The 13,060-nt window shown below is 31.7% G+C and overlaps 1 protein-coding gene across 1 annotated transcript in view; it reads left to right on the top strand.

Moving 5' to 3' along the window:
- Window positions 1-13,060, top strand: part of LOC128160861 (teneurin-3-like) — a 35,145-nt gene that overhangs the window by 10,070 nt on the left and 12,015 nt on the right. Inside the window, exons 6-10 of the mRNA XM_052824171.1 lie at window positions 2,704-2,835; window positions 4,172-4,300; window positions 4,565-4,696; window positions 5,879-6,007; window positions 7,703-7,834. Coding sequence (XP_052680131.1) covers window positions 2,704-2,835; window positions 4,172-4,300; window positions 4,565-4,696; window positions 5,879-6,007; window positions 7,703-7,834 — 654 coding nt within the window. The remainder of the gene's footprint in view (window positions 1-2,703; window positions 2,836-4,171; window positions 4,301-4,564; window positions 4,697-5,878; window positions 6,008-7,702; window positions 7,835-13,060) is intronic.

Below are 13,060 nucleotides of genomic sequence, written 5' to 3'. Positions count from 1 at the left end.
ATATTTGTCTCTGTGTTGTCTTTGCAGTGAAAAGTTTTTGATCTGATCTTCTTTCTCTCTGATATAACAATCCGTTTATTAGATGTTATCCATTTTTCTTTCACACTTTCTCTATATTCCAGAAGTAAGATAGTTCTGGATATTATGTCACTTTTCGTCGATGTTGCGTTCACCATTCTTGGTTTCTAGTGTAGAGAATCCAGCTTCAGCTTAATGGCTTCTCTTATCTCAAATTGTTTACTTTTTTCGCTGCAAACGTCCTTTGTCCTTCCACTTTCTTCATCGCCTTTAACTTATTTTTCTTTACACAGGAGTATTTGATCGCTGTCAACTTCTGCAACTATGTACGTCCGTGCATATATGACTGATCTCCTTCATCTCTTGTTGATCATTATTTGATTGATTTTATTCTCAGTTCTCTTACCTGGAGAAACCCAAATGTACTTGTAAATGTCATTCTGCGCAAAGATTGTGTTGCACACCCCTAACCTATTCATTTCACAGAAATCTAGTATACGTTCTCCATTTTCATCAATCTGTCCTGTACAATGTACAGCGATACATGCTTCATTGCGGGTGTTTTCATTACCGACTCTAGCTATAAGATCTCCAATAACTAAAAGCATATCGTGTTTTTAGTAACACACTCTAAGGTGGCACGGGGCAGTTTTTTTTTTATACAATTCACTGTAGCCAAGGGATGCATGTCTTCGGAACCATGTAATTAGAATTTCCTCAGTTTCCATTCCTATACCTTTAATTCACTCTTTATAGGGCCAATCACTAATTTCTGAAGAAAATTACTAGTCAAAACCTGTAAAATTCTCTACATTCTGGTTTTTATGAGATTTTGACCCTTTCATATTTTGCTAATTTTTCATGATTTTTCAGCTCTTTAGACCCCCCTCCCCCAGCTAATTCCCTGGAGAGGATTGACCTTCCACGCGTGGATGTTGCGCTATCACATGTCAGAAACGTACCGGTGTATAGTTTACAATGTCCATTCTACCTACTTTTCGTGTTATTTTAGCCCCCGTCTGTAACTTGCAATTTTATTGTGTAAAATCAACACAACAGTCATAGCCGCGGGTTTCGCATTTTACTTCTGATTCTCATGTACCTAACATATGGGACATACATATTGCATATCAATTTCACGAGAAACACCCCTCTAATTAATGATAATCATTTTAAATCATTTCATAAATTTTAGCAACACGCATAAGCCTTCAAGTACAGCAACCCTCAATTTTACAAAAATATTGACGGGTACTTTATCCGAAACTGTCCCTTGCTACTTAAATTTTGGTTGTAAAAGTAACATTTTTATCTAGTTAGCATCGTTGGTTAGTGAGTAACATTGAATCATAAGAACGTATCAATTTGGAACCTTTCACCTCACATTGAAAATAATTGACGTAACAAATAATTGAAAAAAATATTGACATTTATATTGACGTTACATGTATTTGTGCTCATGTGCCATGAATAGGCTGAATTTTTTCATAGGAAATTAAACATTGCAGATTTCAAATGCAGTCATAAGGGGAAATACATGTACACACTGAATGTGAATATTTAGCAATGGCAAACGTTGGTGGGATATGTAAGTTTAATTGCCAATGCAGTGGAACAGAATTAACATTTGTTTTTGACCATGTTTTATGTGCATGCAAATCAAGATATTTACAATCTTTTTCAATCATACACGTACACATATTTATATTCGCAATTGGTCATTATTTTGATTAGTTTGCACTTAGTTTGTATAAAAAATCATAAGTATTCATTAAGAAAGACTGATTATATGTGATTATTTTATATTACATAAAACATTATTTTAATACATTTGACCAAAAATTGGGTGAACTTATCATCTTTTAAACTGATATAGTTACACTAATCTTAAAATACACCAATTAGTTCATTTTGAGGGTTCTAAATAAAAATCTACAAATTTTATTAACTATAGATTATATAAAAAGAAAAAAAATATTGTATATTTCGTTCCTCTTACTGTGAATATGATAATCAGATTGATAAAAGGGATAAGTATTGTTGCAATAAGTGTTGTTGGATTTTTAAAAGAGATATTCGATACGTGTAAGAGCGTTCAATTAATAAGTCACCTAATAGTGTTTTCGCATAGCATTCAATTTATTCTACTTTAAGTTAAGCTTATTTTTGCAAAAACGTTTTTAATGAATAATCACTACAGATTATAATCATTTTAATAAATTTCAGTTTTACACAATTTACATTATGAACCAATTCTTTTAGCAATGACGATTTTAAATTTCCCTCCATGTCGTAGTCGAAAAAAAGCAAACACTTATTAAAGATACAGCATGAATAAAAAATATTGACAAACTTAACAAACCTTGAAGGCAGGTATCTCTATTAAATGCAGAAAAGCCGTCTATACATTTGCATTTTCCTTGTGAACAAACTGAGAAAGGTTGGGTACACTGTTCTGTTACCTCACACGATTCATCTAGCAACCACGAACGCAAAAAAAATTACATTGTTGGTTTACCAGTTGTACTATTACTATTAATGCGTTAGTTTGGGTAGACTTTCAATATATTTGATTCTAAAAATCATTATTATTTTTTTATGTTCAGCAGTATAATTTAAATATCTAAACCTACTTATTTTCTGTTGCGTGTTTAATTTATAAATCAACAAATTTTTTTATTCCAGAAAATGTTCCCGTCGGTGGATTTTGTAGCTTACATGCCCAATGCACAGGGAGTGATAATTCTGGAATATGCGAACACGGAAGATGTACATGTACAGAAGGATTTAAATTGGTTGAGTTTGCGTGTAAAAAAAGTAATGTTAATCAGTTAAAAAAAACTTTTATCTTAATTATTAACTTATGCCTGTGCTTGTGAAAGACATCTTAAAGCTTAAAGGACAAATAGCATGTTTTTCAGCTTTTGGAAATGTTCAAATAAAATCATTATATACCCATTAAAAATAAAGTTTATTATTGTTTACATGAATTATTCTGGCTAATTCCTTATTTGAAAGCGATGAAATTCAAATGTCGCAATATGCATATTTTCTTTCTCGATCAACCCGCCATTATGTGTGATGTCATATGCAACCACGATCGCGAAGGTATTTAACCAACCTTTTCATTGGATTAGGTTTAAACGTCAATTAAACTAATTATCACCAATCAAATTGCCGATAACGGGACATGATGGTGTTTTGTCCTTCCTGTGGAAATTCTAGAAAAGGGGAACTTTTTTTTAGTTTCCATAACGAAAGTATGCGGAAACCTTGCGACAAATGTGGGCCTTATCGACTAGAAGAAATGACCAATTGTAAAAATCAAACTGTTGCTCAACGTTTGATGATCGAACGACGATTCACCGACTAATATAACAATTATAATAATAATATTCTGGTAAAGACATCGACGGTGTTCCTAGATATTAATGTTAATTTTCCGGGTCTTCCAATTTTAGCGATAGGGCGGGGGGGGGGGGGGGTCATACTTTTTAGCCATGATACGAGAAAAGATTGTTCGCGTGACCTAGGCATTACTCATAATGTCAAACATAAGCATAGGCTAATGAAATTATATTTTGTTTTTTTATAAATACATCAGTCATTTCATTATGCTATGGTATGCGATTTCAATAAAATGCAATTAGAATACATGCAATACTGTCACATTTGTGTGCTATGCTATTGGAAACTAAAACAAATGCTTAACGATATGATATGTAATGCTATGAAATTTGAACACAAACACCACCGAATACAGAAGGGTTCCAAACATTTGAAAGTATGAAAAGCTATGACATTTTAACTTAAATATGTATTATAACACAGTTAATTTTATATTGAAATTATTTACAACAGAGTTTAAACAATGTTGTATGCATATGGTATGGTATGCTTTGAGGAGTTAGAATATAATGATATTGAATGAGATTTCAATTCTACGATATGAGATTGCTATGCTATAATATGGTGTATGTTGGAAGAAATATACTTGAACTTCCAAACAGTGTTTTTTAGATAAATATTCAATACCTGGAAACACAAGAACACGTCGGCTAAAGAGTTTTTCTGCATATTACTTGATTTTTGTTAGCTAAAGACTTTTTAAAAAAAACCTTTCAACATTTTTTATATGTTGTTTCCATTCCAGAAAATCTGGAATTAAATGATCAATGTGAGTTCACAGAACAGTGTATACAACCATCCTCAGTTTGTTTCCATGGAATATGCAAATGTTTGAATGGTTATTCTGCATTTGATACAAATATTTGCTATAAAGGTTTGTTAACTTTGTAAATAGTCTTTGCCATTGTAATAGTTTCATTAAGTTTCGTAGAGAACCAGAATCGACACAGATAAAATAATGACTCTTAACATTGCTTGAATACCTGTAATGGGATTACTACTTTATTGTATGTGACTTTCAAATATTGTAATTCGGATGTATTTAAATACCTAGTGGCATATTTTATTCATTTTTTAGCGAATTTTTTTTTTTTTTTTGCTGTTGAAGTCATTGAATTGCTATTGTTCAAAATTTCAGATATTGTTCCTGTCGGTGGGTTTTGTAGTTTACACAAACAGTGCACAGGAAGTCATAATTCAGGAATATGCAGACACGGAAGATGTATATGTACAGAAGGATTCACAATTTTCGATTTTGCTTGTAAAAAAAGTAACGTTAAGCAGATTTAAAAAAAATATATGTTTCATCTGTAAAGCTTACGCCTTTGTTTGAAGTGATGATTGGCTTCGCCTCGACTTTTATATTTCTAATCAACATTTCTAGACCTCAGAGGTTATTCTGCAACATTCACGATAACAAGAACTTTATTTCTATTCTACTAACAGCTCCGAATATCAACTGATCGGTTTATCTATAAAAAGAGAAAGTAGATCCTCTTTTAAGCGAGATGAATCGGATTGGTAGAGACAGATGTTCCGCGTTACCCCAAAGGTTTTGATAGTAATGGTTGCTTCGTAATGCGTATCGGAAACATTTCGTTCAAGTAAGACGACTGGACCCAACCTATTCCAGTGAATTTGATATAAAGGTTTTACGCGCATGCTAGTGGAATGTGTATTTCCAGAGCGCATAGTGCAGCTAAAGCTGTTGCTCAGCATTGTAGATGGGTCTCTGTAACGCCTCATTCCGAAATAATCGGCGAATTTCACCGGCTACCAAAGAAGCAATAACATTGCCGAGCAAGCGTACGATCACGCTGATGATAATTTATGATCCGTCCTCGTTCTGATTTATTTAAAAAAAAACGTTCTCCAATAGGCAGAGTGTCAAATTGTTTGTACATCGGCATGTTTGTTTACAAGTACATCGATCGCAGACTATCGATCGGAACCGAATGCAGACGGTATATGTTTAGATGAATGAAATACACACTTAAATTATTTAATAATTTTTTTTTTAAATATTTAAAATTAATGAATTCGATGATTAGCGTATTAATTTGCTTTTTTTATTTGGACGAGCAAGCAGTAACAATTTGTTTGCAAAGGGTCTTGGATCAGCCGCGATTAGCTCTGAAGTAAACATTAAGGGGAATACACATCTCTCTAAAGGACGATGTTATCAATGTTTTTTTATATAAAGAGCAAGTTTTTAGGTTACATATAAATACATGTATGAACATGTTTGATAGGTCCAAAGTAGTTGCAATAGTTGCTTCCCTATTTTTAAAGAAGCATTCAATAAGTGTTAAAGTAGAATCACGTTAACTTAATGGTGGTTTTTTTTTTCCAAATTATTGACTTTTTTATAGTTCCTTATAGTCTTAAAAAACTTTTTAAATAAATTGAATTGCCGCTAATAATTATTAATAACTCTTTTTTTTCATACTAGGAAATCTACAATTAAATGATTCGTGTGAGCTAACAGCACAGTGTACACAACCGTTCTCAGTTTGTTTCAATGGAACATGCACATGTAGAAATGGGTATTCTGCATTTGATGCCGATAGCTGCATGAAAGGTATGTCATCTTTGTAAAAAAAATATTTGCTTATATGGTATCTCAGAAAGCTTATAATTGAGTACCTTTTTAAAAAATATGTTTAATGATATGGATAGACTCCTATACTGTTATTCAAATAACTAATAATGATTTATTAAACACCGTTCAAGTATATGAATATTCAGTTAAGGTTACATATCACAAATAATACAAACAAAAATTTAACTTAAAAAAATGAATACTGCAATCAAAACAATGATTGTGACCATAAATGACCTAAACCTATAGCTCTGATTATTTGAATCGTCATAAACTAATGGAACCTGTAAATACGAGGGTTGTTAGAAAAGATCGCGGACAAGTTCGATCGAGAGTGGATTATTTGCATGATACCAGCAAAACTTTTCACATTTAATCTTGACGTATTTTCTAAGAAATATGTAAAAAATAGTTTTTTACATGCACCTTAAAAATATACAGATTAATTATTTTGATAATATATGCTTTACGGAGCATGTCATTTTTTGATTGTTTTATATTTTGTACGTAGTTTTTCCTTCTTATGAAAATGTACAGTTTAAGCGCATAAAAACAATATTTCATATGAGATCCCAATAAGTTATGAAGGTAATTTTATAAAAAGTTTCAATGAAATGTAAGATTGTTTGACCGTTTTATCGCCAAACATGAACGAACAAAGCTAGAAAAGTGATTCAAAAAGGTTAAGTTAAATTAATACCTTGGAGCATTAAATTTTGTGTGTACGCAGAAAAATCTACGATGGAGACCAAAAGGTTCTTAGATGCTGCTATTTTTTATTAAACAAAGGTTTACAATTAGAACCACAATTAGAATTGAAGGTTTGAAAATGGAAATATTGAATACTTTCTAAGCTCTTGCTGCACCCCACCAACTTTACAGCCCGGATCTTGCACCTATGAATTTCGCTTTATTTCCTTATCTGAAGTCGAAACTGCGTGGACATAGGTTTTTGGACCTAAATGATGTACGATATGACACACAAGACATCATACAAAAAATTGACAAATATTGGTGCGAACATGCGTTTTATAAATGGGTTAATGGCATGAAACGTGTGTGAACTAAAAGGTATATCCTTTGAAAAAGAGGTGACAGGTTTAAGTTGTCTTTCAATAATTTGACGTCACCTGACGTCGTGGAAACATGAAATAGTGCTCCGTAAATCAAATGAATGCAAAATTAAATTCACTGTATCTTTTAAAAACAACTTCAAAATCATATGATTTGTTGCATACTTATTTTCAATTGGTAGTCACTTAATAAAACATACGTCATCGTACAAAGTACACAGTAATTTTGCCGCAGATCGCTTTGTCCGCGAACCTTACTAATAACCCTCGTATATAGTATGAAACTTTGACATAAAGGTACGTTAATTTCTTTTTTTATCAAAAATATTTATTTGATGCAAAACAGGGAGTGTAAATTACACATTATTTTATAAAATGAAAATGAAAAAAATGATTATCCATCAATGGGAAAATAAACCATAGCTGGCATACCTATTGTATCAGTGCCATCGATACGTTAGTTTCAGTAAACTTTGCAGATATTTGGTTCTAAACACTAATCAACGAATATTATGCTTAACAGTATTATTTGATTCTATTGCTGAATAATTTACTTTTGTGTTTGCTCAAATCCGTACATAGTTATCTATTATCTGTTCAGATACCATTCCCGTTGGGGGATTTTGCAACCTAAGCAACCAATGCACAGGAAGTAATAACTCTGGAATTTGCGAAAACGGAAGATGCACATGTGCAAAGGAGTTCTCTGTTACAGATTTGGCATGTGAAAAAAGTAATGTTAGGCAGATTAAAGGGGCATGGTCGCGATTTTGGTCAAATATTTTTCTGTATTTATTTTTTGCAATGCTCTATGAATGCATTTCTAATTATCAAATGAAATGTGGGTGCCAGTTGATGAGTTTTAAGCAAGATATAGGGCTCACAATTCTTCGTCATGTAAACAAGGCTCGTACCCTGTTTTTGTTTACATAGGTTCAATATACCAGTAAAAATCTTTTTAAGCTGATTTGTCTATCTTCTTATTCATTTTAAGCTTAAATAAAAACTCCCCATAACGATTAACTCTTTTTTAGGTCTAAAGCTAATTTGTAAAAAATTGTCTTAAATATCATACTATGATATTTGTTTGTTTCAGTTTTGTAGAAATTATACATTTATACGACATAGTATTCATCAGGACTTATAAATATCAGCAAGCAAATTGCCTGCTTATATATGAATGATTAAACATGTCAGCCAAATAAAGTTTCATTGTAGTTTATCAATGAAAGCACTCATATTCGACTTCCTTAATTTAACAAAAAAATAGCGGTTTCTTCGAACCACTGTTTATTCAATTGTCAGTATCAATGACTGCTATCTTAGTATAATGAACTTGTCAAAAGAGATATATTTGTGAGAACTTCTTGGACTGTTTATTAAAAAATAAGTGGGAATATCTATAGATAATACCCTAAATCAATAAAATCCAAATTGTTGATTGACAAGGATGTGTAAAATTGTATGAGTCAGTGTGTATATATATTCTCACAATTGTATGACCTTTATAATTATTACCTTCAATCTACCTGAATTGTAAATTTTCAATGATTTTTTTCATTTTTTTCTGCATTTTCCCATATTTTATTCTGTTTAAAGTGTTATTAATAATGCGCTATCGTCCGCCCATTTCATTTCATTGTGTATGTTACGCCGGAATTACTCAGTGTACAATTAGGGTTTAATATTTAGTATCAGCAGAGTCGTATCCGGTTTAACAGCTGAGAATCAGAGAATGGATCTTTTCTCTGTTCTTTTCCGTTTCCCCCCTTTTTTTGTTCTTATATAAAGTCACAACACTTTGACAACACCTGAGAGACTATGAACTAAAAAAGAATAAATAACCTAAGGCACAAGTAGAAGTTCATAAACTCATGGAGACTCTTGACTTAATTGATATTTTCAGAGAAAATAATCCCACATTAAGAAGATACACCTGGAGAAAGAGAAACCCAATTAAACAGGGAAGACTTGATTTCTTTTTTTGATCTCACCATCTTTTTTTTTAATCTCTGGCTCCACAAATAAAGTTTGAAAATAGTTATCGATCAGACCATTCACCAGTAGTATTAATTTATAAAACAAATGAATCTAAGAGGGGTAAAGGTTTTTGGAAATTTAATAATTCACTACTAACAGACAAGGATTATGTTCAACTAATTAAGGACAGGATTTGCGAGGTTAAGCTACAATATGCCTGTTTAGTCTACAATAGAGAATTAATTCCAGAGATAGACAATGACATAATATCTTTTGCAATTAATGACCAAATATTTCTAGACATCTTGTTAATGGAAATAAGAGGGAAAACAATTTCATACTCTACTTTTAAGAAGAAAAATGCAAGTAAGCGAGAATCACAATTAGAAAAAGAAATACTAATTTTGGAACAAAACTTAGGAGAACAATCCTTGCCTGATATTACTAGTAAACAAAATGAACTTGAGAAATTTAGAAAAGAAAGGCTTAAAGGACAGTGTTTACGGTCAAGAAGCAAATGGATAAAGGGTGGTGAAAAGCCTTCTAAGTACTTTACTTCTTTAGAATCTAAAAACTTTACCAATAAGCAAATACAAAAACTAGTGCAAGAAGACGAAACAATAATATATGATCAATATGAAATTTTAAATGAAACAAAAAACTTCTATGAGAAGCTGTATAGTAAAAAACACAGGAAGCTGGAGAAAAATTTGTTAAAGAAAAACTAAATCAGTTTGACTTTCAAAAATTAGATACTAAGGAATTGCAATTCATTGAAGGCCCATTAATCAAAACAGAAGTATTAAACTTTCTTTAAAAAATGAAGAATGATAAAAGTCCTGGACCAGATGGTTTCTCTAGCGAGTTTTTTAAATTTTTTTTGGAAAGACTTGGGTTCTTTTATAACACGGGCAATAAATAACTCATATGAATTGTTAAAATTTTCAGAAACTAATGAATTAGGAATTATTACCTGTATTCCCAAAGAAGGAAAACCTAAGAATTATTTTAAAAAATAGGCGCCCAATAAGTCTATTAAATGTTGTCTATAAATTACCCTCTGGATGTATAGCGGAACGATTAGAAAAAGTCTTAGACAAACTAATCAGTAGTGACCAAACAGGATTTTTAAAGGGGAGATTCATAGGAGAAAATATTAGACTAGTGTATGATTTAATGAACTATACTGAACAAAACCAAATACCAGGATTATTAATGATAATAGACTTTGAAAAAGCATTTGATTCCATATCTTGGAATTTTATTTACCAGACCCTTGATCTATTTCATTTTGGTGATTCAATTAAAGATTGGGTACAAACTTTCTATAGTGGAATCAAGTCATGTGTTATTCAAAATGGGATAGCGTCAGATTATTTTTACCCTCAAAGGGGCTGTAGACAAGGTGACCCAATTTCACCATATATTTTTCTTTTATGTGCAGAAGTTTGAGGGATTCTTATAAGAAATAACAAAGATATTAAAGGTTTAATTATAGAAGGAGAAAAATATAAACTTTCACAGTATGCAGATGATACTACTCTGTTTTCAGATGGATCCCCAGAATCATTAGATGGAATTCTAAGAGAATTAGATTTTTTGCTGAATTATCAGGACTAAAACTTAATTTTTCTAAAACAAAACTTGTTTGGATTGGGAGCAACAAATTTTCAAAAGAGGTTTTTCATCATTCAAGATGGAAGTTAGAATGGGGAAATAACACTTTTGACTTGTTAGGAATTAAATTCTCCATAAATCTTACTGAAATGATTGATTTAAATTACAACCCAATATTTCAAAAAATTCAAAGTACTTTGAAACAATGCAAAACGCAGAAAACTAACACCTTTTGGACGACTAGTGGTTTTGAAAAAAATAATTATTCTAAAATTTAACCACCTTATTCTTACCTTACCAAACCCTAATAATGAAATGTTAAAAGAAATTGATAAATAACTCTATCATTTCCTATGGGGTGGCAAAGTCCACAAAAATTAAAAAAAAATATTGTCATTCAAGATTATAGACTGGGGGGATTGAAAATGATTGATTACTCTGATTTTACAGTTGCTTTGAAATCAAGTTGGATTCGTAGACTCCTCACATCAAAATCCAAGTGGATTTATTAGAAGCTCAACTGAAAATAAAAAAAAAAAACTTATGGATAAAGGGCTCGGATTATGTACTTAAACACAGTAAAAGTATAGGTAACAAATTTTGGTCAGAAGTGTTCCTAAGTTACATAAAAATAAGCGAGATAATCTCCCAAAACACCAATCAACTTTTTGAACACATATGGTATAACCCAAGGGTAAGGATAAACAAGGAAAGTATATTTCTGAGATTTTTTTTTAATGCTGGTTTTGTTTGCATCATTGACCATTTTGATATAGATGGTGACTTTAGAAGTTTTGAATCTTTAATTGAACTTGGTATTAAGACTAACTTTGTTGAATATAATGGTCTAAAAAAGAGTATATTAAAACGAATAGGTGAATGCAATATAAAAGAAACTAGAGCAGAGCTCGTGGCAAAGCCACGAGTAGGTCTTCCGTTGTTGCTGCAAGTTGAAAATGTATGTGATATGGTGTCAATAAATTATAATGACTAAACTTTCAGTTCTGCTTTTGTTATAAAAATGTGTTGTGATTGAAAGCCTGTATATAAAACGTGTTTTGAAAAAGAAAGAAAGAAAATGTTTTAGGAAAACTATCTGTCGAATACAGTTTATGTAATCGTTTCAAACATTTTTAAAAAAAATGAGATGTTTAATGGCGAGTTAAATTTTCAGAGGGTAGCAAGCATTGTTAAATGTACTCATGATTCATGTCAGGAATTGTGTTTTTGGGGAGTTGATTTTAATCATCTCTCCTATGCAGTTACTCTAGCAAACCGAAACTGAAACTGTGTTTGCACCTAAGCACAAATCATCGCCGCTGACAAGACTTCGTTCTTGAAAATAATCGATAAATTCGATGTTATATACGCTGAAGCATTTTTTAAAAGGAAACTTATTTATAAATACCTTGGAAATAGTCTGATTGTTAATGGTACGAACAATTAGAAGTTTTTTGTAGTCGTGTGTATTCCTACGCAAAAGTTCAATATATAGTTTCGTTCAACCATCGGCTGTCTCCTTACATCTCCGGCAAGTAGAGAGTCAGTCTATATTTAGAGGTCGCATCATCAAGCTATCACGTGACCTGGTATCTCTTACTTGTCGGAGATTAACGGAGACAGCCGAGCATCTGGTTGAACGAGTTCATTATTGGTTGGATCCATACAATTTTTTGAAATATTTGAAATACCAAAACACAGTTTGATGAAGTCAATTCTATTTCAAAATATAACACAACATGATTCATTAGAAGTTTTCTCGAAATTCTTGTCGGAAAAGTCAGAGAAATCATATTATATAAATGTGCATAATTCAAATGCAGATTATAAACTACTTGCCAAGCAAACTAGCATATCGTTGTTTTAAAATAAAAAATCTTCGTTAAAATCAACTCCCGTCAGTACATCAGTACTTTGATTTAAAAACCGAAACCGCCTACAAAACACGTAACCTTTTCTCTAAGATAACTTCTTTATTTAAAAATATTTCTAAATTATTTAAAACTATGTGCAAGTTTAGAATTGTTGCGTGATGACAAAATTTACGTACTACTACACCAAAAACGTGCGACTTACGTGCGAGAAACGTTTCGTGTAGACCGTGTAGCTTTTCGTGTGATTGTGAAGCGTTTCGTGTAAACCGTTTACTGTTTCGGGCAAAGCGTGTAAATTGTTTCGGGCAAAGCGTGTGAGAACCGCGTGAAACATTCATCAGATTTCATTCGGAACTCTTTGACAATTTAATTGTTTCAAAATGGCGCCCGTGTTTTACATTACTTTAAACTGTTTGTGATTGGCAAAACTCTTTTGTACATGTAGGTATTTTCATGAAAAAAAATCTACAAGAAATGATGAAGCTTTT

Source organism: Crassostrea angulata, chromosome 8 (assembly GCF_025612915.1).
Source record: "Crassostrea angulata isolate pt1a10 chromosome 8, ASM2561291v2, whole genome shotgun sequence".
Lineage (NCBI taxonomy): Eukaryota > Metazoa > Mollusca > Bivalvia > Ostreida > Ostreidae > Magallana > Magallana angulata.
This window is presented reverse-complemented; position numbering and strand designations above follow the sequence as displayed.